Genomic DNA, 26,338 nt, shown 5'->3' with positions numbered 1-26,338 from the left:
TGTGCGGAAGAATATATGTGGGAATGCCCTCTTTTATTGCTGCAGAGCTATGGCACTTCAAAGGAGCAGGCAAGGGTGGAAGGGCATGTGCCTCAAAGGAATAACACTGGACATTCAGAGCTCCATTCAAGAAGAATGGCTGACTTGGGCTATGCCCTAGTAGAATTATTAGCCTTGGTTGGCCATGTCTAAAAGTGAGAATGGAGGGGGTTGAGGTGGGGGGTGGAAGAGAGCTGTGTGATTCAGGACTCCTGAGGAGGCATTTTGAGCATAACTGCCATGGGTGAAACTAGGACTGGTGTCAGTACTACTTCCGGGGGAATTCTGCACCAAAAAATTAAAAATTCTGGACACACTATTTTAAAATTCTGCATATTTTATTTGTCAAAAATAACACAATATAAATATGCCAGTTTAAATTATTTTGATACTTGCTCACAGGTATTTTGTAATAAATTATGTCTGTAACAATACAGACACACAAGATTCAGGAAATGTTTTTTGACAAATAGATTCCTTACTAGCCATATTAATACAGAACTTTGAGTAATAATTCATTTTAACTACAATCCAGAAACGTATTTCCTGTGCCCCTCAGAAGCAGTCAAAGGCTTGGGGGAGTCAGGGGTAATGGAGGAGCTGAGGGAGAGGTAAGTAATTGCTGGGAAGAAGCCTGGGTGTGAACTTGGAGGGGTGTGGGTAGAAGTAGTATGGAACAGTTGGGTTTTTTGGGGTGGGGGATTGTTAGGGAGCCTCCCCCATGCAGACCCTGGCTGACCCCTAGCCTTTCTCATTCAGTCAAACACATCTGCCCCTGTCCCCATGTGTCCCTACTCCCCCACTGAGCCACCGTGTCCCCATGTGGTTCTGTACCCCCCACTCCCATTCATACCCCATCCCAGTCTGTCCTCACCCACTAGCCCTTCTAAGCCCCAGTCTATGACACCCCCCCCCCAGCAGCACCATGTGCCCCACACTGTCTTCCCTTCCCAATATCCTGTGCCTCCTGATCTGGACCTATGGGCAGGGCGCTGTGAGGGATGCAGCCTCTTCTCTTCCCTATCCACAGCGGGGGCTGCTCTTGCCTGGGTGTGGCTGCTCTCTCTTCTGGTGCTACAGCAGCCTTCAGTGGGCAAAAGGGGTAACTGCAGTACCTCTCCAGCAGAATGTATTTTCTGTGGAGAAAAAAAAAATTATGCACTAGACATGAATTCTGTGCATGCACAGTAGTGTAGAATGCCCCCAGGAGTACAGTACATATGATTCTCCTGTGGTTGACTTTACAGGCAGGACTTGATAGTTTGCCAGAAAAAGCCATTTGCTACATGTTGAGGCTGGTTATAGTCCCATGAGTAAGTGAATTACAAAACTTGCCTAGAGGTCCAAGCACTTAGATATAGAATTAAAGTTCTAGAATTTTTACCTTTGGAAACCAGGTACTTTTTCTTTTTCTGACAAGTAAAAGTAAGTTAGTTGGCTTTTTTATCCTGGACCTCAAGGACATTTTCTTATGTCATAAATATTGTACTAGTTTTTCATGATTGGGAGTTGCTGCTTAAAAGACACCCAGGAGTTGATTTAGTTAAGGATACTGCAGATCAGGATTAAGGAGCATTGGCATAAGTGAGAAGACTGGATTTGTACAAGTCATGAGAACTGGCATCTCGGACTTTCCCGTTTATTACATCTGCTTTGATTCAAAGAGGCACCTGGCATATGGTTGGAGCTGATTTTGCTTTTATACTCAGTCATTTACATGTTAAACTACATCCTTCATTGTCTGCATGGCATGGTGTGGAGAGCAGTGAATACCTTTGTCAATTTTTTTCCTGATTTTTTTTTTAAAGGGTGTTATACTATAACCCCCTGCTTACTATAGAGACAGGAACTTTTCTGTGGATCAGATCTGAGACTTACTTGGAAATAAGACCAGTTTTAGATCTGTATCTATATATAGTCTGCGTTCAAAAAACAAATTTGTTACGGTCCAAATTTCAGGTGATTCTGACCAATTGTTCAAGCACTTATTTTTGTAATGCTTTTTGCCACATTTTATCTCTAAAACTGAATTTCCTGTGTTTGTTATGGGTTTATTTTTCATAACCATAGTGTTCTTGCAGGTATTGGGGTGGATTTTTTTGTTGTGGTGGTGCTTTCAACCTTAAATGGAATCTGTGCTAGCCACATGACTGGTCCTTTTATAAAGAAGGGAAATTTTAGCCTGTCAGAAACAAGCTTTCTTCAAAAGCTTACATTAGTTTATGCTTTTGAAAAACACTTCCTTTACTTATAAAGTTGCTCTCTGAATGAAATACACAGTAGGCCTAATTCTCTAAAGCCATTAAGGCTGCAGTAAGTCAGTGAATAGCTCACACTCTGTTGCATTCACACCCATCTGATAAAACGATTAAATATATGAACCAGTTGAGATATTAGGAATAAATAATGGAAATTAAAAATGGTCATCAGATAAGTTCTCACACTCTGAAAATAAATGTAAAAAAATTAATTGTGTGACTAATTGCACTGTTAAACAATAATAGAATACCATTTATTTAAATATTTTTGGATGTTTTTTACATTTTCAAATATTGATTTCAGTTACAATACAGAATACAAAGTGTACAGTCCTCACTTTATATTTATTTTTATTACAAATATTTGCACTGTAAAAAAATACATTTTTGAATTCACCTAATACAAGTACTATAGTGCAATCTCTTTATCATGAAAGTTGAACTTACAAATGTAGAATTATGTAAAAAATAAATAACTGAATTAAAAAACAAAACAGTGAAGTGGGCAGCATTATCTCCCATAAATGTAAACAAACTTCTTTGCCTTAGCGATTGGCTGAATGAGAAGTAGGACTGAGTGGACTTGTAGACTCTAAAATTTTGCTTTGTTTTTTTGGTTACATAACTGCACTCAAAAACAATTTTACATATTTAAGTTGCACTTTCATGATAGAGATTCACTACAGTACTTGTATGAGGTGAATTGAAAAATACTTTTTCTTTTGTTTATCATTTTTACAGTGCAAATATTTGTAATAAAAATAATATAAAGTGAGCACTGTACACTTTTTATTCTGTATTGTAATTCAAATCAATATATTTGAAAATGTAGGAAAAAATCCAAAATATTTAATAAATTTCAACTGGTATTCTATTGTTTAACAATGTGATTAAAACTGCGATTATTCGTGATTAAATTTTTAAATTGCAGTTAATATTTTTGAGTTAATCACATGAGTTAACTGCAATTAATCAACAGCCCTAGTACAGTAACTCCTCACTTAATGTTGTAGTTATGTTCCTGAAAAATGCAACTTTAAGAGAAACTACGTTAAGCAAATCTAATTTCCCTGTAGGGAAATTCGTTTTTGCCGGACAAAAGGCATTATATACATATACAGTATAAGTTTTAAACAATTTTAAACAAGCAATTTAATACAGGTGCTGTACTGTAGTTGGGAGTTGCCCCCGCTTTACCCCACACAGGCACAGCCCACTGCAGACAATGAGACAGGCAAGGAGGCTGAAGGTACTACTGTAGGCTAGGAAGCACCTTGCGTAGCTGCAGGGGCAGTTTCTCCTACTGTGCAAGCACAGGCACCAACTTTGCAAGGGGCTCAACCCCCGCCTCTGCCCCTGGCCCACCCACTCCACCCCTTCCCCCAAACCCCCACCCTTGCCCCGCCTCTTCCCACCCCGCTCCACCTCCTCCCTAGAGCATGCTCCTCCCCCAGACCTCCTGAACGCCGCAAAACACCTGATTGCTGTGGGCAGAGGATGGGGGAGGCTGCATGCCGCCACCTCCTCCCCTGCCCCAGCCTCCTGAATGCCTCAAGCCGGCTGACTGCCATGAGCAGGAGGAAGGCACTGATCCGCAGGATGCGCCGGCAGGTAGGAGGCGCTGGGGTGCGCTGTTACAAGTTGTGCAATTCTCTCTTATAAAGTCGCTGCTCTTCTGGAGAATCCTGCAAGCTGTGGACAAAGCAGGCGGCCAAACAAGGGAACATTGCCCAACTTTAAACGAGCGTGTTCTGTTATGGAGCAGGGACGTAACATTGAAATAACATTAAGCGGGAGGAAGTTAAGTGAGGAGTTACTGTACCAACATCTTTGTATCATTGAAGGCCTTTATTTTGGAGACATGCCATTCTTGTGACATTGCTGTTTTTTCCCCAGTGGCATTTCCCTTAGCACCAGGTATACCTCGTCTTTATCTTGTGTGACAAAATGCTCAGGTTGGCCTCAGTCCTCTTGGATTGACATGTCAGTGGTAATGAAGATTTGGCCAGATGAATCAGGTAGTGATTTTTATACCAACTGGGGCCCCTAATCCATTCTCTGTACTGCTAATTCTCATTTTAAAGTTGCCACAGACACATTCAAGTCTTCATACTGCAATTCCAGTGCTGAGGTCATCATTATGTTCTGAAAGAATGGTGTCCTAGTAGGTGCAAGGAATGTTGAAAGTTCTGTTAATCTGGTAGAGCCGTCTGCTGTTTGACAGTACATTAAGTCCAGGTACCACTGCTGTGCAAAAGTATGTTGTTCGAAAAACCTCTTTGTTTCACCTACTGGATGGTGGGACCTATTATTTGATGTTTAAAGGGGATGTAATCTAAAGAGTGATCTTTGGGACCTGGTGGTTCTTGATACATTTTGAGAAAGTAGTGCCTGAAACTGCTAAAGTTTGTGTGGTGGAAATACCAGGAAAAGGTGTGTGGAGGGAGGAGATAGAGGGCTCACCAATTTGCTAATATTTCTATCTTTCCATCCCTTTCAGAAATGTTCCCACTGCCAGGAGCCAGGAGCCACCTTAGGCTGCTACAACAAAGGTTGCTCCTTCCGATACCATTACCCGTGTGCCATTGATGCAGGTAAGAACAAATAAGATTAATAATATCTTACACTTATAGGACACATATTGCCCCCAAAGTATCCCAGAGCACTTTACAAACTGCTGTACTCTGAGTCTCGTAACCCACCATGGGAATACAGTAATGAAAAGGGTGGAGCATGGCAGCTGATAAAACAGTGCACAGCAGCACTTTGGAACAAGTTGGATTGAGAAATGTAGAAGAATCTTCTTGAAACGGCAGAAGGAATTTTAAATTTATAGAATGCAGCTAAAAAACCTGGAATTTAGCCAAGACATGGGAGATAAACCCCCTTTCCCTGTGAAAAATGTACAGGCTGTTTAAGGACTCCCAATAATCAGAACCTCTGATTTTTCATGTCTTCTGAAGAACAGCACCTCCTGCAATGACATGCTCCTTAACAGTACAATTGGGCATTAGCCCAGTAGATTCCAAATGGAAAGTGTCACCTGCTGAGTCATAAACGCCACTTCAGCAGCACCTCATTTGTGCACACACAAGTCTCTTATCCAAGCAGTGACATTGCTCAGTTCTGGTCAGCTATGAAATATCAGCCTGGGTGGTATAGCTTTTAGAGGAGGTGCTTCTTTTGCTCAGTGATCAGAGTACTACTGCTATCTGTGTGTGCAGTTGTCCTTATGACTGTAGTGTCTGGTGTAAACGTAGATTATTTAAAACAGTGGTTCTCAGCCAGTGGTCCAGGGACATCGGGGGAGGGGGCAGGTTAGAGGAAGTCTGCCAAAATAAACCAGAGAGCAGGGTTGGTGTTAGACTCACTGGGGCCTAAGGCAGAAGACCGAAGCCAAAGTCCAAGCAACTTAACTTTGCTGGGCCCCCTGTGGCGTGGGGCCCTGGGCAATTGCCCTGCTTGCTATCCCGTACCACTGGCCCTTGCTTTTAATCTACTGGATATGCAGAAAAACAGTTGTTGTGGCAGAGGTGGGCTGTGGAGTTTTTATAGCTTGTTGGGGATTATGGGGGGAGATCAGAAGGAAAAAGGTGGAGAACTCCTGATTTAGAAGACAGAAGTAGGGTTGGGCATTTGAATGGTCCAAAAGTTATTTATCAAATATTTTAAAGCACTAATTTATTAGAACAGTAAGAATGGTAACGAAGAAGAGTCGGACCTTATGGTCTCCAGTAGACTTGCCCTTAGATACATATGCTTAATTATAAGAAACAAGTTACTTAACTGAGTTATTTTAACTCGGAAAAATGCAAAACAGTATTAAATGAAGTTGTAAAAAAATGAAAGAAGGGCGCCATGATTCAATCAAAAAGGTAAGCCACTGCCTACATCAGGGCATTCTTGCTGGAATATTTGACGATATTTGACCAAGGTCAAACAATAGGTAGTCAGCTGACTTTATTTGACTGATTGATTGACCAGCTTGCCAAACCTATACAGGATATTTCGTTGCAGGGGAAGGGGTGAATTTTCTGAACTTCATATCTTCCTGTGTATGACTGTACAGCACGTAGCACAATAGGGCCCCAACCTATTGGTCCTCTACGTTCTACCACAACGTAAATGCTAAATAATAAAACAGAATTAAAATTGCCGTGGAATTCAGGGTTGTTTGACATTGAATTTGATCCAGTTATGCTACACAGTAGATGAGGCCTTGACACACACTTTAAAATTACACACCAAAAAACTATGTTAAAAGGACTTTATTAATATTACAGAGTCAAGCAGTCAGGAAATGCCTGAAGTAAATTGCCTCTGCAATCATAATGCAGCTCCTTTGTGCATATGCATTATGATACAATATTTATTTTCGAGATCATACTGTTTTTTTCCATAGGACCCCTACCTTATTCAGTGCACAGAATTTATGGTGCTCATTTAATGAGTAGCTATTCAATATTATGACAGGTTTCAGAGTAACAGCTGTGTTAGTCTGTATTCGCAAAAAGAAAAGGAGGACTTGTGGCATCTTAGAGACTAACCAATTTATTTGAGCGTAAGCTTTCGTGAGCTACAGCCCACTTCGTCGGATGCAGACTGTGGAAAATACAGAAGATGTTTTTATACACACATACAAAAAGAAGGATTCCAGGTGGACTCCTCCTGAAGGTCAAGACAGCAGACTGGACTTCTACATAGAGTGCTTCCGCCGATGTGCATGGGCTGAAATTGTGGAAAAGCAGCATCACTTGCCCCACAACCTCAGCCGTGCAGAACACAGTGCCATCCACAGCCTCAGAAACCACTCTGACATCATAATCAAAAAGGCTGACAAAGGAGGTGCTGTTGTCGTCCTGAATAGGTCGGAATATGAACAAGAGGCTGCTCGGCAGCTCTCCAACACCACTTTCTACAAGCCATTACCCTCTGATCCCACTGAGAGTTACCAAAAGAAACTACAGCATTTGCTCAAGAAACTCCCTGAAAAAGCACAAGAACAAACCCGCACAGACACACCCCTGGAACCCCGACTTGGAATATTCTATCTACTACCCAAGATCCATAAACCTGGAAATCCTGGGCGCCCCATCATCTCAGGCATTTGCACCCTGACAGCAGGATTGTCTGGCTATGTAGACTCCCTCCGCAGGCCCTATGCTACCAGCACTCCCAGCTACCTTCGAGACACCACTGACTTCCTGAGGAAACTACAATCCATCGGTGATCTTCCTGATAACACCATCCTGGCCACTATGGATGTAGAAGCCCTCTACACCAACATTCCACACAAAGATGGACTACAAGCCATCAAGAACACTATCCCCAATAATGTCACGGCTAACCTGGTGGCTGAACTTTGTGACTTTGTCCTTACCCATAACTATTTTACATATGGGGACAATGTATACCTTCAGATCAGCGGCACTGCTATGGGTACCTGCATGGCCCCACAGTATACCAACATTTTTATGGCTGACTTAGAACAACGCTTCCTCAGCTCTCGTCCCCTAATGCCCCTACTCTACTTGCGTTATATTGATGACATCTTCATCATCTGGACCCATGGAAAAGAAGCCCTTGAGGAATTCCACCATGATTTTAACAATTTCCATCCCACCATCAACCTCAGCCTGGTCCAGTCCACACAAGAGATCCACTTTCTGGACACCTCAGTGCTAATAAACGATGGTCACATAAACACCACCCTATACCGGAAACCTACTGACCAATATTCCTACCTACGTGCCTCCAGCTTTCACCCTGATCATACCACATGATCCATTATCTACAGCCAAGCTCTGCGATACAACTGCATTTGCTCCAACCCCTCAGACAGACAAACACCTACAAGATCTCTATCAAGCATTCTTACAACTACAATACCCACCTGCGGAAGTGAAGAAACAGATTGCTGGAGCCAGAAGAGTTCCCAGAAGTCACCTACTACAGGCCTAACAAAGAAAATAACAGAACGCCACTAGCCATCACATTCAGATCCCAACTAAAACCCCTCCAACGCATTATCAAGGATCTACAACCTATTCTGAAGGACGACCCAACACTCTCACAAATCTTGGGAGACGGGCCAGTCCTTGCCTACAGACAGCCCCCCAACCTGAAGTGAATACTCACCAGCAACCACACACCACACAACAGAACCACTACCCCAGGAACCTATCCTTGCAACAAAGCCCGTTGCCAACTGTGCCCACATATCTATTCAGGGGACACCATCACAGGGCCTAATAACATCAGCCACACTATCAGAGGCTCGTTCACCTGCGCATCTGCCAATGTGATATATGCCATCATGTGCCAGCAATGCCCCTTTGCCTTGTATATTGGTCAGACTGGACAGTCTCTACGTAAAAGAATAAATGGACACAAATCAGATGTCAAGAATTATAACATTCATAAACCAGTCGGAGAACACTTCAATCTCTCTGGTCACGTGATTACAGACATGAAAGTTGCAATATTACAACAGAAAAACTTCAGAAACAGACTCCAAAGAGAGATTGCTGAATTGGAATTAATTTGCAAATTGGATACAATTAACTTAGGCTTGAATAGAGACTGGGAATGGTTGATTCATTATAAAAAGTAATCTATTTCCCCTTGTTTATTCTCTCTCCCCCCCCCCCCCCCCCCCCCGGACTGTTCCTCAGACGTTCTTGTTCTTGTTAAACCCTGGATTTGTGCTGGAAATGGCCCACCTTGATTATCATACACATTGTAAGGAGAGTGATCACTTTAGATAAGCTGTTACCAGCAGGAGAGTGGGGTGGGGGGGGAGAAAACCTTTTGTAGTGATAAACACCCATTTTTCCATGGTCTGTGTATATAAAAACATCTTCTGTATTTTCCACAGTATGCATCTGATGAAGTGAGCTGTAGCTCACGAAAGCTTATGCTCAAATAAATTGGTTAGTCTCTAAGATGCCACAAGTACTCCTTTTCTTTTTATTCAATATTATGTTTTCTCATTGTTCAGTGTGTGACTCTAGGCCTTATTGACTGTACACTAGTCAAACTCTGCTCTGCAGACAGAATTATTAATTTTCTCTTGGGTTTTTCTGTGGTGCTCATCACTGTACCATGAGTGTTCCACAAATGCTAATGAATTTATGTTCATATCACCCCTGTGAGATGTGGAGTGTTATCCCCATTTTACAGATGGGGAACTAAGGCACAGAGAGATTAAAGTAAAAAATGTCCACTAATTTTGGGTGCTCAATTTGAGATGCCTAGGACATTATGTTTCAGGGTACTCAGCATTTTATGACACTTCATGTGTTCAAAGCATAGCTTGCATTGACATCAGTTGCAGCTGTGGGTTCTCACCTGTTCTTCAGATCAGAGCCCAGTATCTCAAGCTGCACACTTGGAAAATGAGGAATGCTCAATTACTTGATCATGCGTGAAAAGTCTGGGTTAAGTGACTTGCCCAGCATCACATAAGAAAATTCTGTGGCAGAGGCAGGTATAGAATTCAGTTTTCCAGGGCAGCATTCAGCTGACCTAACCATGAGTCCATCATCTTTCTTCCTGCTATCCTCTGCCTCTTTCCCTGCACACCTTCCAGCTTCTGCAACATGAAGGAGGGATCCTATAAACAGTCTCCTCCACTACACAACCCTGATTCATCACAGAAGCTGTGCTGTGCTGTGCACTGAATGAACATGGGTTCTGTGGAAAAAATGTCATCATGTAATTTAAAGACTGTCACATAACGCATATGCACAAGAAGGCCAAATTTGGCAGCCTTACTGCTGGCATTTCCTAAAATTTTTAAATACTTCATGTTCTTTTAACATAGTTTTATGTGTAACTTCCTAGATCTTGAAAAAACCAAAATTCCATCATGTGGCATCATAGTGACACCCATATGTTGTTAGCAGGATTGAAATCTAGATCCACCACACACATACTTTCTCTTTGAGCTAACGGGGTAACTGAGAGTAGTGGTAAATTGTCATACTCTCTGTGGACCTGTACTAGAGGGGGATGAGATACCTTGCAAATGGGTTTCACAGATATTTGTAACAGAAGAGGAATGGTGAGACTCTGGAGTCTTGGATTCCATTCCAGGCTCTGTAGGCAAGTGTGCTTTACTGGATATAGAGTCTTCTGCCCATTTCTCCACAAGTGATTATTTCTGCTCCATCTCCTCCAGCTAGTCCCTGTCCCAGTCCTGTATCTTCTCCATCCCTGGTTCCTTTTACCAGTTCCATTCTCCTCAGCTAGCCAGTTCCAGTTCCTCCCCTTCTGGTTCCTCAATTGATATGTTTCTTTCCCTCTCTCTGGTTTCCAATCATCATCCCCAGCCCCCACTGGCTCCTAGTCCAAGTCTCTTTGCCAGCCAGCCCCAATTTCTCACCCAGCTCCTCATCTGATCTGTCTCCCCTCTGCATTATTTGTGTTTTTAAAAAACAATTCTAGGAATATTTTTGGTAACAAGCATGTTTGATTTTTAAACTAAATACTTCCCATCGTTTATAAGTATTTTAGTAGCAGATTAAATTTTGGTATTTGAACTACAGAGAAGAACAAGTGTAGCACAGCTACCTTCCTCCTTTTAGTGTCCGAGTCCATTATCGATAAGCAACAAAAACAGGAACTGAATGCTAATCATAAGACTTTGTACTAATATACTGGATGACTCTTATTTTTATTTCTGGTCCTTATAGCTCAACAGGGGATCAATTTGCTGGGGGATGTCCCTTTAGGATAACAGTTAGTGCTCTGTGCTTCTGCACTGAAGATCAGTTTTCAGTCCTAGATCACTAGCCTGGTCCTAAATAAACCAAGTTTTGCACCACTGTTTCTGATTGGCTCTTGAGGAGGCACATGGTTAATAAACCTGCTCCAGCCTGTACGTATGAATGCTTTTATATACCCTAACTCAATTTTGTGCTTGATCTCCTTACATACAAAATAATCCTTATCAAAATAAGACATCCTGGTGTGCAAGAGAGCTGAACTCTAGCTCTCCAAATCAAAATTAAACAGTGCCACTTAAATAATTTCTGTATGAAGATAGGACAAAGACAATGGGGAAATCTAAGCCTGTTGAAAAGGCAAAGAAATTTCTACCCAAATCTGAGGAGGCATTGGAGCATGCTGAACACTTCAAATATTGGGGTGGCATGACTACAAGGAAAGCCAAATCGACATAGAATTGGACTCGTGGCTACTGCTCTAACGACACTCAGCCAAATTTAGAGAAGCAAAGGTATTACTATGAAGTATAAAATGAAGTTGCTGCAGTCTCGTCTTCAGCATCTTGCTTTATGCATGGTAGATGTGGATGCTACAGAAACAGAACATTGACACTCTCTGCCTTCAAAGTGAAATGCTACAGGCAATTGCTGCATGTTAGCTATACATTGCACACCACTAAGAAGGAGGTAATCACCCAGATGTACAGCATAACTGAAGTGATATCTGATATCAATAAGATGGTAAAAGGAAACTTGAGTTTGTGGGACATGTGGTTTGGGTGAGAGGAGGAAGAATGGGAGCAAGTTTTGCAGGGACTGGTGCCGAATGCCATGGTCAGGGGGCACCTGTGGTGAGTGTGATTCAACGATGTGGCTGACTGGGTGATATGTGGAATGGCATGTTTCACGAGGCTGTGTAAGGACGTGTGGAGGAAGATTGCTTGCCCATGACTCCTGTGTGTTGTGTTGTGTTTACTGTTCGTTTTGATGTGACTTTATGGTGCTTTTCACTATGGTAATAATAATAATATGGAAATGGCTATTGTTAACGTTTCATCTGTGTTTAGCTTTCATCTGTTCAGATTTATAAAGAATCACTGACGTCTGAGATAACTTAGTCCTAGAGACATCTCCATGGAAACAGGATTCTTGTTTCTTGAGATTTCGCATCCACTCCCTCTATTTTTTTTTCTTTCCCACCTGGAGTCAAATCCTGATTGTTACATCACAGTTGTCTCCACAGCATCCATATTATGTGATATCACAAACAAAGGATATGTACTCTATAAACAGAATAACTAGCAAATGATGAACTCTTAAGGGACAAAAGTCCTCTTTGCTTGCAAATATTCTTTGTGAAGGGTAACAAACCAGAGAGAGAGACAAAGTACAAGGAGATATAAGCATAATTGCTTGTTAAAATTATCCTTTGTTGTACATTTTCCCTGACTCTTCCATGCAGGAAAACCTGCTCAAACAAGGTGTGTGGCTGCCTTTTCATCTTCCTCCTTGAACTGACCATAGCTTGATGTATTGTTGTCTTGCTATCTAAAATTACCTCTTGGAGCTGATTTATAAAGTTTACTTGACTGGGAAATTAAATGTGTTACCTTAGGTCACCAGTTAAAACCCAGGCCAAGTTGTTAGTAAGCAAAAGTTTTTTCCATCTTATGAATAGTCAGTGGCTGTTGTGAAATGAGCTCAGGGTGTCTCTCCCATTCCAGTGTGGAGATCAGCGTCCCTAACCTTTAACACTAATTACCACAGTTGGCATTAATTGGCTCCAATGTTAACATTTATGGTAAAAAAACGACAAAGAATGAATAATAGATATTGAGCTTTTCTCACCCCCACACGTGGTCCAGATCCAGGGCATGAGGTATCTTGACAGAAAACAGTGTGTGGAAGCTTATACTGCCCCCCTCCACATGTGCCCTTCCCATCTGGGGATGAATGGAGGATTCATCTGTCACCAGTGCTGAATTCACTAAAAGGAGAAAACATCTTCACTTTTCATTATTTTTGGGTTTGTTCTGATGGTTACAGTGTTGTACAATGATAATTCATGGTACAGTCTCATTGTGCAAAATTCCTATCTTTATAATGAGACAGTCTTTCCTATACTTTTGAAATTGAAATTTGAATTTGAAATTATTGCCCTTAGCGCAGGGATAAGGGTTTTTATTCTCTCTCTTTTTTAAATCTCTGAAGTAATGAAGCCTATTGCATGCTACTTCCTTTTGACTCAGGCCAGAGGCATTGATCTTGAAACTGAGAAGCATTTCTTACCAGCAAAGCAAACTCTGCTTGGGTGTCTGGAAAGCGTTGCCCTGGAGCCCTAGGTGCTGTCTGTTTAAGCTCATCTAGCAGATTGGAACAGCAGAGAGCCGTAGTTATGCTATATACTTTTAAAAGTTTTTTAATTAGCACATTTTATTAACCACTGCGATACTTGCTGGCAATCTGGGGACACTGGAGAGGACATGTGGTCATAAATGCCTTGCTGAATTTTTACACTGATGATCCACCAGAAATAATGAGATGCTGGCTGAGTAACATCAGGTATTTGGAGGTGATGTCAAAAGATGACCAAGAGTGGGGTAGCACCATAGATGACAATACCTAGCAGATGCAGCTGAACCCCCGATGGAGAGGGCACTGCTGCTTCAAGATTTGATTGTGAAATGGAAATGTGGGGCTCTTGGAAATCCCTAAGTAGAAGGCTGGAGCGCCAAAGTTTGCACTGCCTTGTTGGCTTTAGTGCACCCTCTTCTATGGATATAGCACTTACAGTTCCAGGAGCTGTTAATGTAGCACTTGTTAACAATGCTAAAGTCACTTTTAAAAACAAACTTGATCTGTTCTAGTGTCCTTAAAAAATGTGAAGTCATTAAACTGTTTCCTAGATTAGTGAAGCTTCACATTTACAGAGTGTGGAAGCAGATCCAAGAGCAATATGAATGACCCTGTGGTATATCAAGCATGGTGTCAATGAACAAAACTTGATCACTAGATTTGGGGTTGGAAATAAGTCACAAGACACACACCAACTTTTTTCTGCCCCTGATATTACAGGTACTTTGTGATAAACATGAGGGGAAGTCCCTTTCCTCTGAAACATAAAGCAGGGATAATATGCTAAGATGAGATGAGTGTATCTGGTCTTTCCTGTCTTTGTATTTCTAAGGGTTAGAATCCATGAAGCTAGGAGAGATTTGTGGGTTTGCTCTGACTTTTACTCATTATGCAGCAATGAGGCATTTGGGGAAATTTAGGCTTGGCATATTGATTGCAGTAAGGACAATATCACTCAGGTCTCTTGGTAACTTAATTTACTAAAATATTCCTGAAACCCCTTTCCTCCAAAAAAAAACCCTTCTAGTAATTCTAGAAGAGATCTCTGAATACATCTATCTGAAAGGTATGATGAGTGTACACACATTATGCAAGGTATACTTTTATAAATAAAATAATCAAATTGCTGTCTGTCTTCTCCTCTAGATTGTTTACTAAACGAAGAGAATTTCTCAGTGAGGTGCCCCAAGCACAAGGTAAGAGGAAACCTCTTCCCTGCTAGGTCCATTCAGTGCTATCCTCCACTGGGCTCTGTCTACATTTGTTTTAATGAAGTAATTTTATACCCAGATAACGTGTTTGAGAGGGAGGAGATGCTTTTAGATGAAGCCGTGTGGGTGGGTTGTTCTATGGGGAATGCATTTTTGGGGATGAGTTTCTACCTAGAAGAATACAGATTGCTTAAGAAGATATGTGAAGCCTACTGTATGTCTTTGCTAGTTGCTGTCTGGACCTTCAGAGAGACTATATGAAACCCAGCCTAATTCCCTATCTTTTATGGTACAATCAATACACTACTACTTTTTGAGTTCTGTACTGCAACTTTTTGGTGAAGGTTCTTTCTGGGATTTACCAGGAATGCAAGAAGGAAGGAAAAACATCTCATGGAAAAAAATTCACTCAGCTGTTGGAAGCAAGGACTTGCCAGAAATAGAAGCAGCTTGTCATAGTTCAGCAGTTACCAGGTTGAGTACAGTTACTCAGCTGATTCTGCTGCCTTGTACATCCTCAGTACAAGTTACGGAAGCATCCGCCTGTATAACTAGGAGATTGAAAATGTCAGGAGGAATGGCGTTTCTGGTGGCTAATAGAAATCTGTTTAAATTGTATGAGAGTATAGACAGCACCACTTGTAATTTAGATTTTGGGAGAGGGGGATTCTGCTCCTTAGCACTTGCAAGAATGCTTCAGAGAAGTCAGGTTTCAGTTACTCCATTCAGGTACTTGTCAGCAGCTCTCTTCTGCTGTGCCTTGGATTAGACTGACATCTGGTGGCTTCTGGTATTTTTACAAGGTAGTTCTGAAAGAAAATCTGTGTAAAGGAGAAAAGTATACTGAGCAAGTGGTTTTACCACAACAAGCTATTTTTATGTATTTACCCCCACACTTCTTAAAAAATAGTGGTGGTTTGTTTTTTACGTTAGAAATTCAAATCCTGTCTAGCCTGGAAGACTCTAGGACATTGGTTCTCAATTTGTAAGCAGTGATCAGCCTCCCTTTTTCTCATCCTTTCATTAAAAAAAAAAAAAAATTGTAGTCCTTATGGTTGCAGAGAGAACCTCAGAAATGTGGAACAAGCATAAAGCAATGCACTAGTGCCTGCCTGAATCTACAGGCAACCTGAAACAGTAACTGAAAGGTGTGAACTGCCCCAACAGCTGGATGAAACTGGTGTGGTCTTTTCCTGACAGTTGTCTAGTGTGATTGTGAAGGATCTGTAACACAAGGATTTCCTGGTTTTGCTGTCCACTGACAAGACATGTTATAGCAGCCATTCTCAAACTATGGTTTGGGACCCAAAAGGGGGTTATGACCCCATTTTAATGGGGTCACCAGGGCTGTCTCAGACTTGCTGAGGCCTAGGCCTGAAGCCCAATTTCCACCACCCAGGGCTGAAGCCAAAGCCCGAGCCCACCACCCGGAGCCTGGGCCAAAGCCCGAGCCCACCACCCGGAGCCTGGGCCAAAGCCAAAGCCCCTTGGCGGCAGGGATTCAGGTTACCAAGCCCCTGCCTGGTGCTGAAGCCCTTGGGTTTTGGCCTCCCCACCTGGGGCGGTGGGGCTTGGGCTTTGTCTTGTTGTGTGTCCTCCCCCTCCCCGCCCTCTGAACTGGGGTGGCAGGGCTCAAGTGGGCTCAGGCTTCAGTCCCCCCTCCTGGGGTCAGGTAGTAATTTTTGTTGTCAGAAGGGGATTGCAGTGCAATGAAGTTGAGAACCCCTGTGTTATAGGGTTAAAAAAATTAAAATAAAATAAACTTCTAAAGTTTTCCAGCATTCAGTTCTTGCAGATAGGTTGAGTTGGAAGTGCTGTACAGTAACTTCTCACTTAAAGTCGTCCCAGTTAACGATGTTTTGTTGTTACGTTGCTGATCAATTAGAAAACATGCTTGTTTGAAGTTGTGCAATGCTCCCTTATAACGTTGTTTGGCAGCTGCCTGCTTTGTCCACTGCTTGCAGAAAGAGCAGCCTGTTGGAGCTCGCTGGTGGGGGCTTAAAACCAGGGTGGACCGGCAACTCCCATATCAGCTCCCCTAAGTTCCCTGTGCAGCAGCCACCCAGCAGGCTATGAATTGCCGGGCAGTTCAGCTGTCCCTCCCCCCACTGCCATGTGCTGCTCCTGCCCTCTGCCTTGGAGCTGCTCCCAGGAGCCTCCTGCTTGCTGGGCGGCGCAGGGTGGTGGTGTGGGGGGTAGGGACGGAAGAGGGAAGCTAATATCAGGGTGTCCCCCTCCCCACATCTCCATGAGCAGGGTGGGGAAACGACAGGGCTTAGGACGGAGGGAGCGTGCTGGCAGCAGCTGCTGTCTCAACTTCCTGGTCTACTTAAAAAGACAGTCTACTTAGAGTGGTTCAGCGTACTTAAAGGGGCAATGTGCATCTCTCTCTCTCACACACAGGGTGTGTGTCTCTGTCTCTGCCTGCCATGCTGTCTCCCCTCCCTCCATTCCTGCTGCCTTGTAGAGTGTGAAGCTACGTTAACAACGTGTTAACCCGTGAGGGCTCAGCCACGTGCTAGTTCATCATTTAGCAGCAAGGCATTCCCTGGGCAATATCCCACCCTCTGACTCCCCCACCTCAACCAAGCTCCACAATCATCATTGCTGTGAACAGTATTAAATTGTTTGTTTAAAACTTATACTGTGTGTGTGTGTATATATATGTGTGTACTTTTTTTTGTCTGGTGAAAAAAAGTTCCCTGGAACCTAACCCCCCTATTTACATTAATTCTTATGGGAAAATTGGATTCGCTTAATATCGCATTTTTCAGGAACATAACTACAACGTTAAGTGAGGAGTTACTGTATTAGTATTTGCAATGATGGTCCCCAAACTTTGATAGGAAAACATTAAAACACAGCTGCCTTGTGACTAGAATGCAGTCTGTTTTATAAGCTATATGAACACAGTTCAGTTCCCTGCTAAGCTTTGAAGGGACAGGGGATGGCAGTGGAACTGAAACAGGTACGTGATGAAGTTGTGAAAGTGTGACATTTACTAACATTAAGCCCAGTACAGATCTTTTGCCTATTTTATGGGAAGAAATTGGCATTCGTCATCTGCAGCTTCTCTTTCACACTGAAGTTCGTTCATGGTACAGTTTTGAGTCACTTGTTTGAGCTCAAGAGAGAATGGAAGGATTTTCCTTGCTTGAATGTTGCTCTGCCCTTGCTGAATGCTTCACTGATCAGCATTAGTTTGCTCCAAATCTTCCTGGGAAGAAATACATGGTTTCTCAGCCTGGCGGTCATGACCACCTTACCCTTCCAATATTGTAAATGGGAGGGTGGGGAGGCTAGCGAGAGATGGTTGAGGGGTGATCCTGATATGGAAAAAGGGGTCTTGATGTGGAAAAGGCTGAGAACCACTGTGTTAAAATGACTCACTGGAGAAAAAGTTAAACTGTGACTTTGCGAGAGCCAGAAGGGTGAAAGTTGAGTAACTGAGAGGGGAAGGGACTTTTAGTTAGACTGTTTAAAGCTCTTTGCTTTTTGTTAATGCCTATGTAACCTCAGTAGCTAATTAACACCAGACACACCATCTCTTTAACTGAGGTTTGAGAGCTAACTTTATAAATCCTCTGACCCATCCAGTAGGTGCTCCAGCAGAGCCAGGGATGGCCATGCTCAACATTCCTTATATTTTTAGGGTTGAGTAACAGTGTTGGGGAAGAGAACTTTCAAGCCTCTTGTATAGACCGTAAAAGGGCACATGCCCAATGTTTAAGAAATCCTTTGCAAGTCACCTTTAAAGGGTTTTATTGAGAAGTTTTGCTTTTTCTTGTGAAATTCTGTATATATTTTTTTAAATTTAATACCAAACTCTCCACTCTTGCTTAATGACAACTCTTGTCATGGGGAAAATCCTGTCTGAAAATCTGAATAACTCATTCCAGTGTACTGACTTTTCTTTCTCTCTTTCATTCTCTGTGTGCCTCTCTTTCCTTCCCCTGTCTCTTACTCATACCTCCCTGCTCCTCCTCCTTCTGGTTTCGTTCATCAGCCCCTCCTTCCTTGCTCTCTTCCCTCCTTGCAGAACAAGATGGTGAAAGGCAGTCTCAGCACAGAGCAGTCGGAGCGGGGGTGAGGGGGGAAGTGTGCTCCTGGGAATGGAAATAAAAGCAAGCACAGGTGAGTTGGGGGGAGGACTTCCAGTTCCCCCCATGCCCTCTCTCCACTTCTGTGGGGGCAGTTTGTACACACGCAGAGATTGGGATTGCTTTGATTTTTGTCACTCCATTTTGTTCAGGCTAGCAGTTTCATTTTTGTATTTCTTTAGCAATTCCCTCTGTTTACAGGTGAAGGGCAAAGCTTAATAACTGACCTCCTCTACTGTTGCTGGATTTCATCCAACTCCCATATTCAGTACCAGAAACGTCCATTCGTACTTTTCTCTTCCATGTGCATCAGAATCTGGCAGAAATTTTTCCTTAATTTTATGGAACCTAAATAGTGAACTTCCAAAAACCATCAAACAAACCAAAAAACAACCCTACCACCTCACTTAGATGTAGGATTGCCACCTTCTTAAACTTTGTACTTTGGAATAAACTAGTCTTATTGTCCTTGCAGTTTTGTAACATGGATGTTACCAGGTCAGAATTAAATTGCATTGATATTTCAAGATGATTATAATTGTGCAGTGATTATAGTCGTGCAGGCCTCTCACTTTTAGGATGCAGGATACCTCTACCCAAATTGGTGCAAGTGGTGATTCTTACTAGGGGTCTGTTACACTCTCCCTCCCTTCCCCCCACCCACCCCAAAGCCCTTTCTCCTGCCTGTCCAACCAGACTGGAGCTGAAGTAGGTAGAGTTGTATCTGTGTGGCCATAATCTCATGACTCTAACGTTTATCCTTGTATTTACTCCCTTACTATTGTTGGTTACCAAAATGCAAAGCTATTGAGAAATGCATCTCCTCATACCCTGGCTCTGCAGAATATCCATTTAGTTATCTAGTTAGCTTGCAGATCACTATAAATATGCAGAACACCCAAAATCAAAAGTCATTGCTATCTGATGGCAGTTGGTGACCTAAGGCCAGATCTGTACCACAGACCTTTATCGATATAACTACGTCGCTCGGGGTGTGAAAAATCCACACTCCTGAGTGATGTAGTTATACCATCCTAACCCCCCATGTAAACTAGCACTGTGTTGACGGGAGAGCTTCTCCTGCCAATTATAGCTATTGTCTCGGGGATGTGGATTAACTGCGCTGGTGGGAGAAGCTCTCCTATCGGTAGTGCCCTATGAAATTCACGGTCCATTTTGGTCTATTTCACAGTCAAAGGATTTTTAAAATAGTAAATTTCATTATTTCAGATATTTAAAACTTGAAATTTCACAATATTGTAATTGTAGGGGTCCTGACCCAAAAAGGAGCTGGGGGGGGTCACAAGGTTATTGTAGGGGGGGTTGTGGTACTGTTACCCTTACTTCTGCACTGCTGCTGGTGGTGGCGCTGCCTTCAGAGCTGGGCGGCCGGAGAGCGGCGGCTGCTGGCTGGGAGCCCAGCTCTGAAGGCAGAGCTGCTGCCACCAGCAGCACAGAAATAAAGATGGCATGGTATGGTGTTGTCACCCTTATTTTTGCCCTGCTGCCTTCAGAGCTGGGCACTCAGTCAGCAGCCGCCTCTCTCCAGCCACCCAGCTCTGAAGGCAGAGCGCAGAAGGAAGGGTGACATGGCATCGTATTGCCACCCTTACTTCTGTGCTACTGCTGTGGGGCGTTGCCTTCAGAGCTGGGACCCCAGCCAACAGCTTCTGCTCTCTGGCTGCCCAGCTCTGAAGGCAGCACAGAAGTAAGGGTGGCAATACCGTGACACCCCCCCCACCACCACCACCACAAATAACTTTGTGACACCCTTCCCCCCTGCAACTTCCTTTTGGTCAGGACCCCCAATTTGAGAAACACTGGTCTCCCCCTATATAATATAGGGTAAAAGCACATAAAAGACCAGATTTCACAGAGGGAGACCAGATTTCATGGTCCGTGATACATTTTTCATGGCCGTAAATTTAGTAGGGTCCTACCTCTCGGTGTAGGAGCCTCTTTGCTAAAGTGCTAGCAGTTGCGCCACTGTAGCGCTATACATGAAGACAAGCCATAAATGAAATGAGTTTGCAATCTGAGTCCTGTTGGAGCAGGTGTCCCCAGTCACCCTCGAGTTGGCACTTGACCTCATTCCGTTGCTCGTTTGCGTTACCTGGTCTTGCTTGCCTCTGTTCGTTTTCCCTGATTCTGCAGATGAGAGTTGCTCTTTTTTACTTCTGCTGCCTTATCTAACTAAAGCTGTTTCCCCCTTCTTGACTCGCTTCTCTTCCCAGCCGCTTCCTGTTAAGTCTTGCCTTAAAACCTTCCTCATTTCTCTAGTCAAGTGACTACAAAGTGTTTTTTGTGGTATTTTATATGAAGGAAGTGAGACTTAATAAATTGTTTTTTATTTTATATGTGCAACAGCAGAAAACGGCTAGTATTTGGTATTAGGACTGTGATGTGGCTGTTGGCTTGGTTTAGCTCAGTTCTTCTTTGATTTTTAGTACTCTTACATTCTGAGACTTTCATTAAAGAAAAATAGCTATTTAGACAAAATTAACCATTAATATTTATTGTCCATTTTTCCTAAATAGTAAAGCTCATCAAGATTTTTTTAATTCAACTTTATTTTTGTTTTCCATAAAGTGTAAATGATGGTGTGGTTGAGAAATAATTGGATAATGGTCTAGCAGAGTGTATTGCTAGCGTCTTTTACAGCTCTGTAAACTTGAGCAGACATGGAGCTGGCTTCTTTATGATAATCAGGGTGGACTGTTTAAATAAAAGCCATTTAAATTACTGATTTTAATCATATTTTAAATCATAAACCAGGAAACCTTGGTTAAAAGAATAGATTTTAATTTTGTTTTGCATTTGTACTTTTTAGTTGTTTTGCTAAAGAGAGGTTGATTCTCACTGGCTGGTAACCATTAAAACATGCTGATTTGCAACTATATAACCTTTACATTAAAATTGGTCCTTCTTTTTCCTAACCAGGTGGATACACTGTATCTATACACATTTATTTAAGCGGTTATATAGCTTAACTTGCATTTATTGAAATTCTTAATTTTTACATTTTATGATAGAAAATGAATGATTGATGCATTTCTTATTTATTAATTTTTTACTTGTTATTTGTATTAAGCTCTATTTGGATGGAAATTAAAATTCAATTAAAACAGCATTTTAAATGTATTAAATAGAACCACCTTAAATGTGCTTGATACTTAAGGAAAAAAAGTTCATCTAAAAGTTTATTAAAACATGTTTTAGAAGTAAAACTGTCACATTTATTAAAGGGAAGTGTTGTCTATAGTAAGTAGATTGAACTGATTGTTTCTGGTCACTATGCCATTAAAGATTTTAGAACTAGGAGATCTCATCCTCTCACACCTAGTTCTTATTCATAGATTGGAAGAGGAAGACAGTATTTCCTACTTTTTCAATTCTGACTTAATTTCTTAACTTTGAATTAATTAGTAATTGAATTGAACTAGTTGAATAAACTGAAATGAGGAAGATATTCTCTACACCTGCAGACGTGGCTCCTGCTCTCAAAAGTTGTTTAGCAGTACAGCAAAGTCTGGTTCCAGGCCTTAATATAGGTTGTGAGTTTCAAGTTTAATTTTAAAAAACAAACCTGTATTTAATTTAAATAAAAAAAATTGTTTTTAATTATTTTTAAATTATTTTTATCCACCCTGATAACTGTTAGATCTTTGTTTTATAAGACTTAAGGAGTCAGTGAACATTAATGTGCCCTTAATTTTTTTCATGTGGGTTTTTCAATTTCAAGTTGCTTGACTTGTGTGTTCTTAGAGGAAAGTCACGGCATAGTTTTCCAATGTTAATCCCCTCTCGCAGGGCAGTCTACTTTGAGTTTTATGCTTGATTCGTTTTAAGTTCCACGAGACAGATACCTGTCGTCTTAGCTTTATAAAGTGCTTTGTACAGCTATGGTGCTCAAAGTATTATTATTAATAATAATCATTGTATTTTGTTCCTCCCCTCCTTCTAGAAGTTCCTCCAATAAGGAAACAGTGAATCCAGGGCATTTGCCCTTGCTTTTGACAAGCGCTGTTAGGTGAGGGGGAAGATTAGAGTGAGAGAGAGGGGGAAAACGGTTCTTTTAACAACTTCTTTCCCTTTCCAACTCTGCCTCTACCTCTCCCCTCCCCCAACATTCTTCTGCTCCCCATGGGAAGTTGTGGGCATGCCTCTCAACCATCCAACCTGCCAATGTGAAAAATACGCCACCACAGTGTGTGACAAATGACACTGGTGTTTTGTTGAATGTCACACCATAAACAAGAAGTATCTGTTGCTTGTGGTATGACATACAACAAAACAAAAGTGTTCCACTTTTAGGGTCAGGTATATGTGGGGTCCCTTTCCAGGCTTCTGGTGGATTCAGGAATGGGCTCTCTACATAGGCTTTTCATGGGGCACCAGGGTGAGGGCCTGAGTGATCCCTGCCCAGACTGCTCCCAAATTAATTCTTGCAACATCCCCATACAATTAATGAGGCCCCCAAATGTATGTAGCCTCCCATATTCCAATCATGCCCATTCACACACACTGCTGATTTGCCATCCTCCTCTGTCCCTCCCAAGGGGCTGCTGTTGGTGGTGATTCTCTTTCTCCCCTCCCCCTCCACCCCGTACCCCTTCCCTCCAAGGAGTATAGAGAGGCCAGTGAGCTAAAGACTGAAGCTGCTCAGGAGGAGCCAGTGTTAGATTTTGGGAAGGAGCCTAGCCCTAGACATTATTCACAGGGGGGAACAGGGACCACATCAGGCTCTTAAGCTGCAGGGCTGTTTTTGCTCATTTTTCCTCCCCCTCCTGTGTAAGCCCAGCAGCAGCCTCTCCTGTCTGACTACTGCAGACGACTCATGGGCAGCTTCCCTCCTTCCCTCATAGGCCTCTTTGCTTCTGGGAGTAGAGGAACAGGGAGTCCAGAGCTGCAGCTTGAGAAGCAGCTGCTTCCACTACCAGCCAGCAGCCCCTGTCCTGCAAACTACCACCTGATAGGCAATGCATTGGGCCAGAGAGCCTGAAGTAGCTCTAATGTAGAAGATAGTGCATAATGCAGTGCAGGTCAGAACTCTGGTTATAGGGCTGTTGCCTGGTTTCAGGGACTCTCCAAGCGGCCCAGTCTACATCTCACAGTACGCTCATTTATATATGTGTGGGTCATGGTCTTGTTACCCACTACTGTCTTCTCTGGAGCTTGTTAGTTCTTCCACCCTCATGGATATTTTTGTTGGAGGAATGGCAATAAATAGTCTCTCCACATTGGGTATTTGTTTTGGGAAGTGGAAGGTTTATAGTACATTGCTGCTATTCCTGTTTTGGTGTAAGTTGAGATTCCTGCCTCTCAGGCCACGGAAGCTCTAACTGGAGGGTACAAGGCTAGAGCCTGATGATGCAAGCCCCCTCCTGTACAGCTTAGTGAAAACTGTTAAATAACTTCTACTTTTAACCCATATAGTAGGGCTTGTATATGGCTACCAAATCTGGTTGGCCAGTGCTAGGCACAGGACTCCAAGGAAAAGAGGGAGGTGATTTAAAGCATCTTTTTGCTCCTTCAGTCCTTGGAGCCAGTTTAGCCCTTAGCAGAAGTAAAAGCGGCTTCCGTGCTCCTCAAACCTCGGCTTGCTTGTAACTGCCTGCTAGAGCTGTTCTACTGGCCAGGTGTCACTGGAGCTAGATGCTCCCTCAGCGCGTTCCCTCCCACCCCCAAGATGCTCCCTTATGTGAGCATGGGAGGGGGGAGAAAAGCGGGGTGTTGCAGAGCTGATTATGCCTGCTGAGGATTCTCCTCCATCGCTAGAATTTCCAGCAGCTTTGTTGGGCCATTTTTAGGGCCAGTTTGCACGGGAGGAGGGGTGTGTAGAGGCCAGACAAGGAGCCACGGATCTGGCCCATAAGCTCTGAATAAAAAGCCTAGTGTGAAAGTATGGAGTAGTATGAGTTAAGGCGTCCTCAAAACGATGACAAGGATTTGAGAATCCCCCAGGAGAGAGGAAAGGGGGATAATACCACGAGTATATGAATGCTGTGCCTGAAGCTGGGTGTTGCATTCTCCCCACCTCTTCTCTTCTCCCAGATACTTCTAATTTGGAGATACTGGTGTCTCTCCCCACCCTTTTTCAGTAGAGAATGTCTTATGGATCCTTTCCTCTAATTTGGCCCTGCACTCCCTCCCCTCCAATCAAAGCTATTCTTGTAAGTTTGAATAACTGTGATATGCATGGTAGTTTAGGGAAACTATCTTCCCACAGTGGGACAGATGTGTGTCCCTTTGCTGCTTTTGGTGGAAATGGCTGTAAAGTTGTCTGCTAAAATAGAAGGATTGGCTGTTGGTGTGGTTGGAGTTTTTTTTCTTTGTTTTTGGCTGCTTTCATTCTGATCCCAGTAAGGGAAAAAGGGGCCTGCACTCTAGTGCTCTGGATCAAGTTCAGGAATGGCAGTGGGTTGTGTGTCTGTTTGCTGCTCCTCTCTTCCTGAGCCAATTTGCCCCTAGAACATTTGTATCAATTCCAGATACGAGTGACTGTGGGTGAGTGTGCCTGGTGCTCTGGATTTTTTCCAGGAACAGGGGGTGTCTTTGTATATGGTGAGCCTGTTCCTTCCCTGAGTCAGTGCCTAATGCGCTGGATTGCTTCCAAGCATGGGCAAGCCACAGTTGTCCAGAAGCCAGAGGCAGCAGCATGGACTTGCTACTCCTTCAATAAGGGCTTACAGTTGCACAATAATGAATACCAACAAGGATTAGCTGCCTGAGCTGTTACTTCTAGGAATTTCCCTCTCTCCTTCAATGATATCACCTCTTTATAGTAGTTTATTTTTTACATACTTGCCTCATGTCTTTTTGTTTGCTCTTAGCCTTGTATTGCTGCATGTGAAAATTTTAGCAGTAAAGTAGTATGCTTGCTGGGATGGGATCTACTTTGTGTGCTGATACCCAGAGTAGCTTATCTTTTCATAGCACAGCCAGCAGGGCGTCCTGGAATTCTAACTGCCAGTAGTAGGTGTGTTTTGTGTATGCACCCGTAATGCTATTAACTGCAGTACATACGTTCAGCATAAATTGTGGTTTTTGTTTTTGACTTGAGCTCATTTATGAAAGGATATACGAGTGTTACATGAGCTACAGCAAAGGACTATTCTTGCAGAATAACTTAATCTTGGGTCTCAGGAAGGAATACGATATTTAAATCTTTTAAGTTTTCTTAGCAGTGGCAACTTGTTAAGGGAGAGCGAGGTGTTTCCTAGAAAAATTAACAGGAAGTGTGGCTTTAATTGCGGAGAATTCGACTCCTGTTTTGAGCTACCTCAGTCTCAACAATACTTAAACTCCTGGAGTTCTGTATCTTTCCTCATGGGATTTCTTGATCTGTACAGTTGAAATACTAAACATCCTAGAGAAGGACTGGCCGTTCCAGAGTTTGAAGTTTTGCCTGAAGACACGCCAAGTCTGTTCCTTACACTAATCTTACGTAACCCTGCAGTCTGCAACCTACTACAAGAAAACAGCATAAGGAAATGTAAACTATACACAAAATGAGGCTCATCCTCCCTCTAGTGAGGACTGGTCACTTCAGGCAATTAATAACTGGATATGGAACCTGTTAACTCAGTCATCAGTTCCATTACAGTCCCAGATTGGTATTGGTTGGAAGTTGTTACTATCTGATG

The 26,338-nt window shown here is 42.7% G+C and overlaps 1 protein-coding gene across 6 annotated transcripts in view; it reads left to right on the top strand.

The window, feature by feature from the left end:
• TCF20 (transcription factor 20) overlaps positions 1-26,338 on the top strand; it is a 213,326-nt gene that overhangs the window by 185,215 nt on the left and 1,773 nt on the right. For 4 of the 6 annotated variants that reach the window (XM_073327262.2, XM_073327263.2, XM_073327261.2 and 1 more), the window contains exons 3-5: positions 4,798-4,891; positions 14,528-14,577; positions 18,599-18,726. In XM_073327262.2, the coding sequence (XP_073183363.1) occupies positions 4,798-4,891; positions 14,528-14,577; positions 18,599-18,682 (228 nt within the window). In that variant the 3' untranslated portion in view covers positions 18,683-18,726. Of the gene's footprint in view, positions 1-4,797; positions 4,892-14,527; positions 14,578-18,598; positions 18,727-26,338 lie in introns of those variants that run through there. The other 2 variants (XM_073327266.2, XM_073327267.2) reach the window with 2 other exon arrangements.

The sequence above is a fragment of the Lepidochelys kempii genome, chromosome 1 (genome assembly GCF_965140285.1).
Source record: "Lepidochelys kempii isolate rLepKem1 chromosome 1, rLepKem1.hap1, whole genome shotgun sequence".
NCBI lineage: Eukaryota > Metazoa > Chordata > Testudines > Cheloniidae > Lepidochelys > Lepidochelys kempii.
The sequence above is the reverse complement of the archived record's forward strand: the minus strand, read 5'-3'. Positions and strand labels throughout refer to the sequence as shown.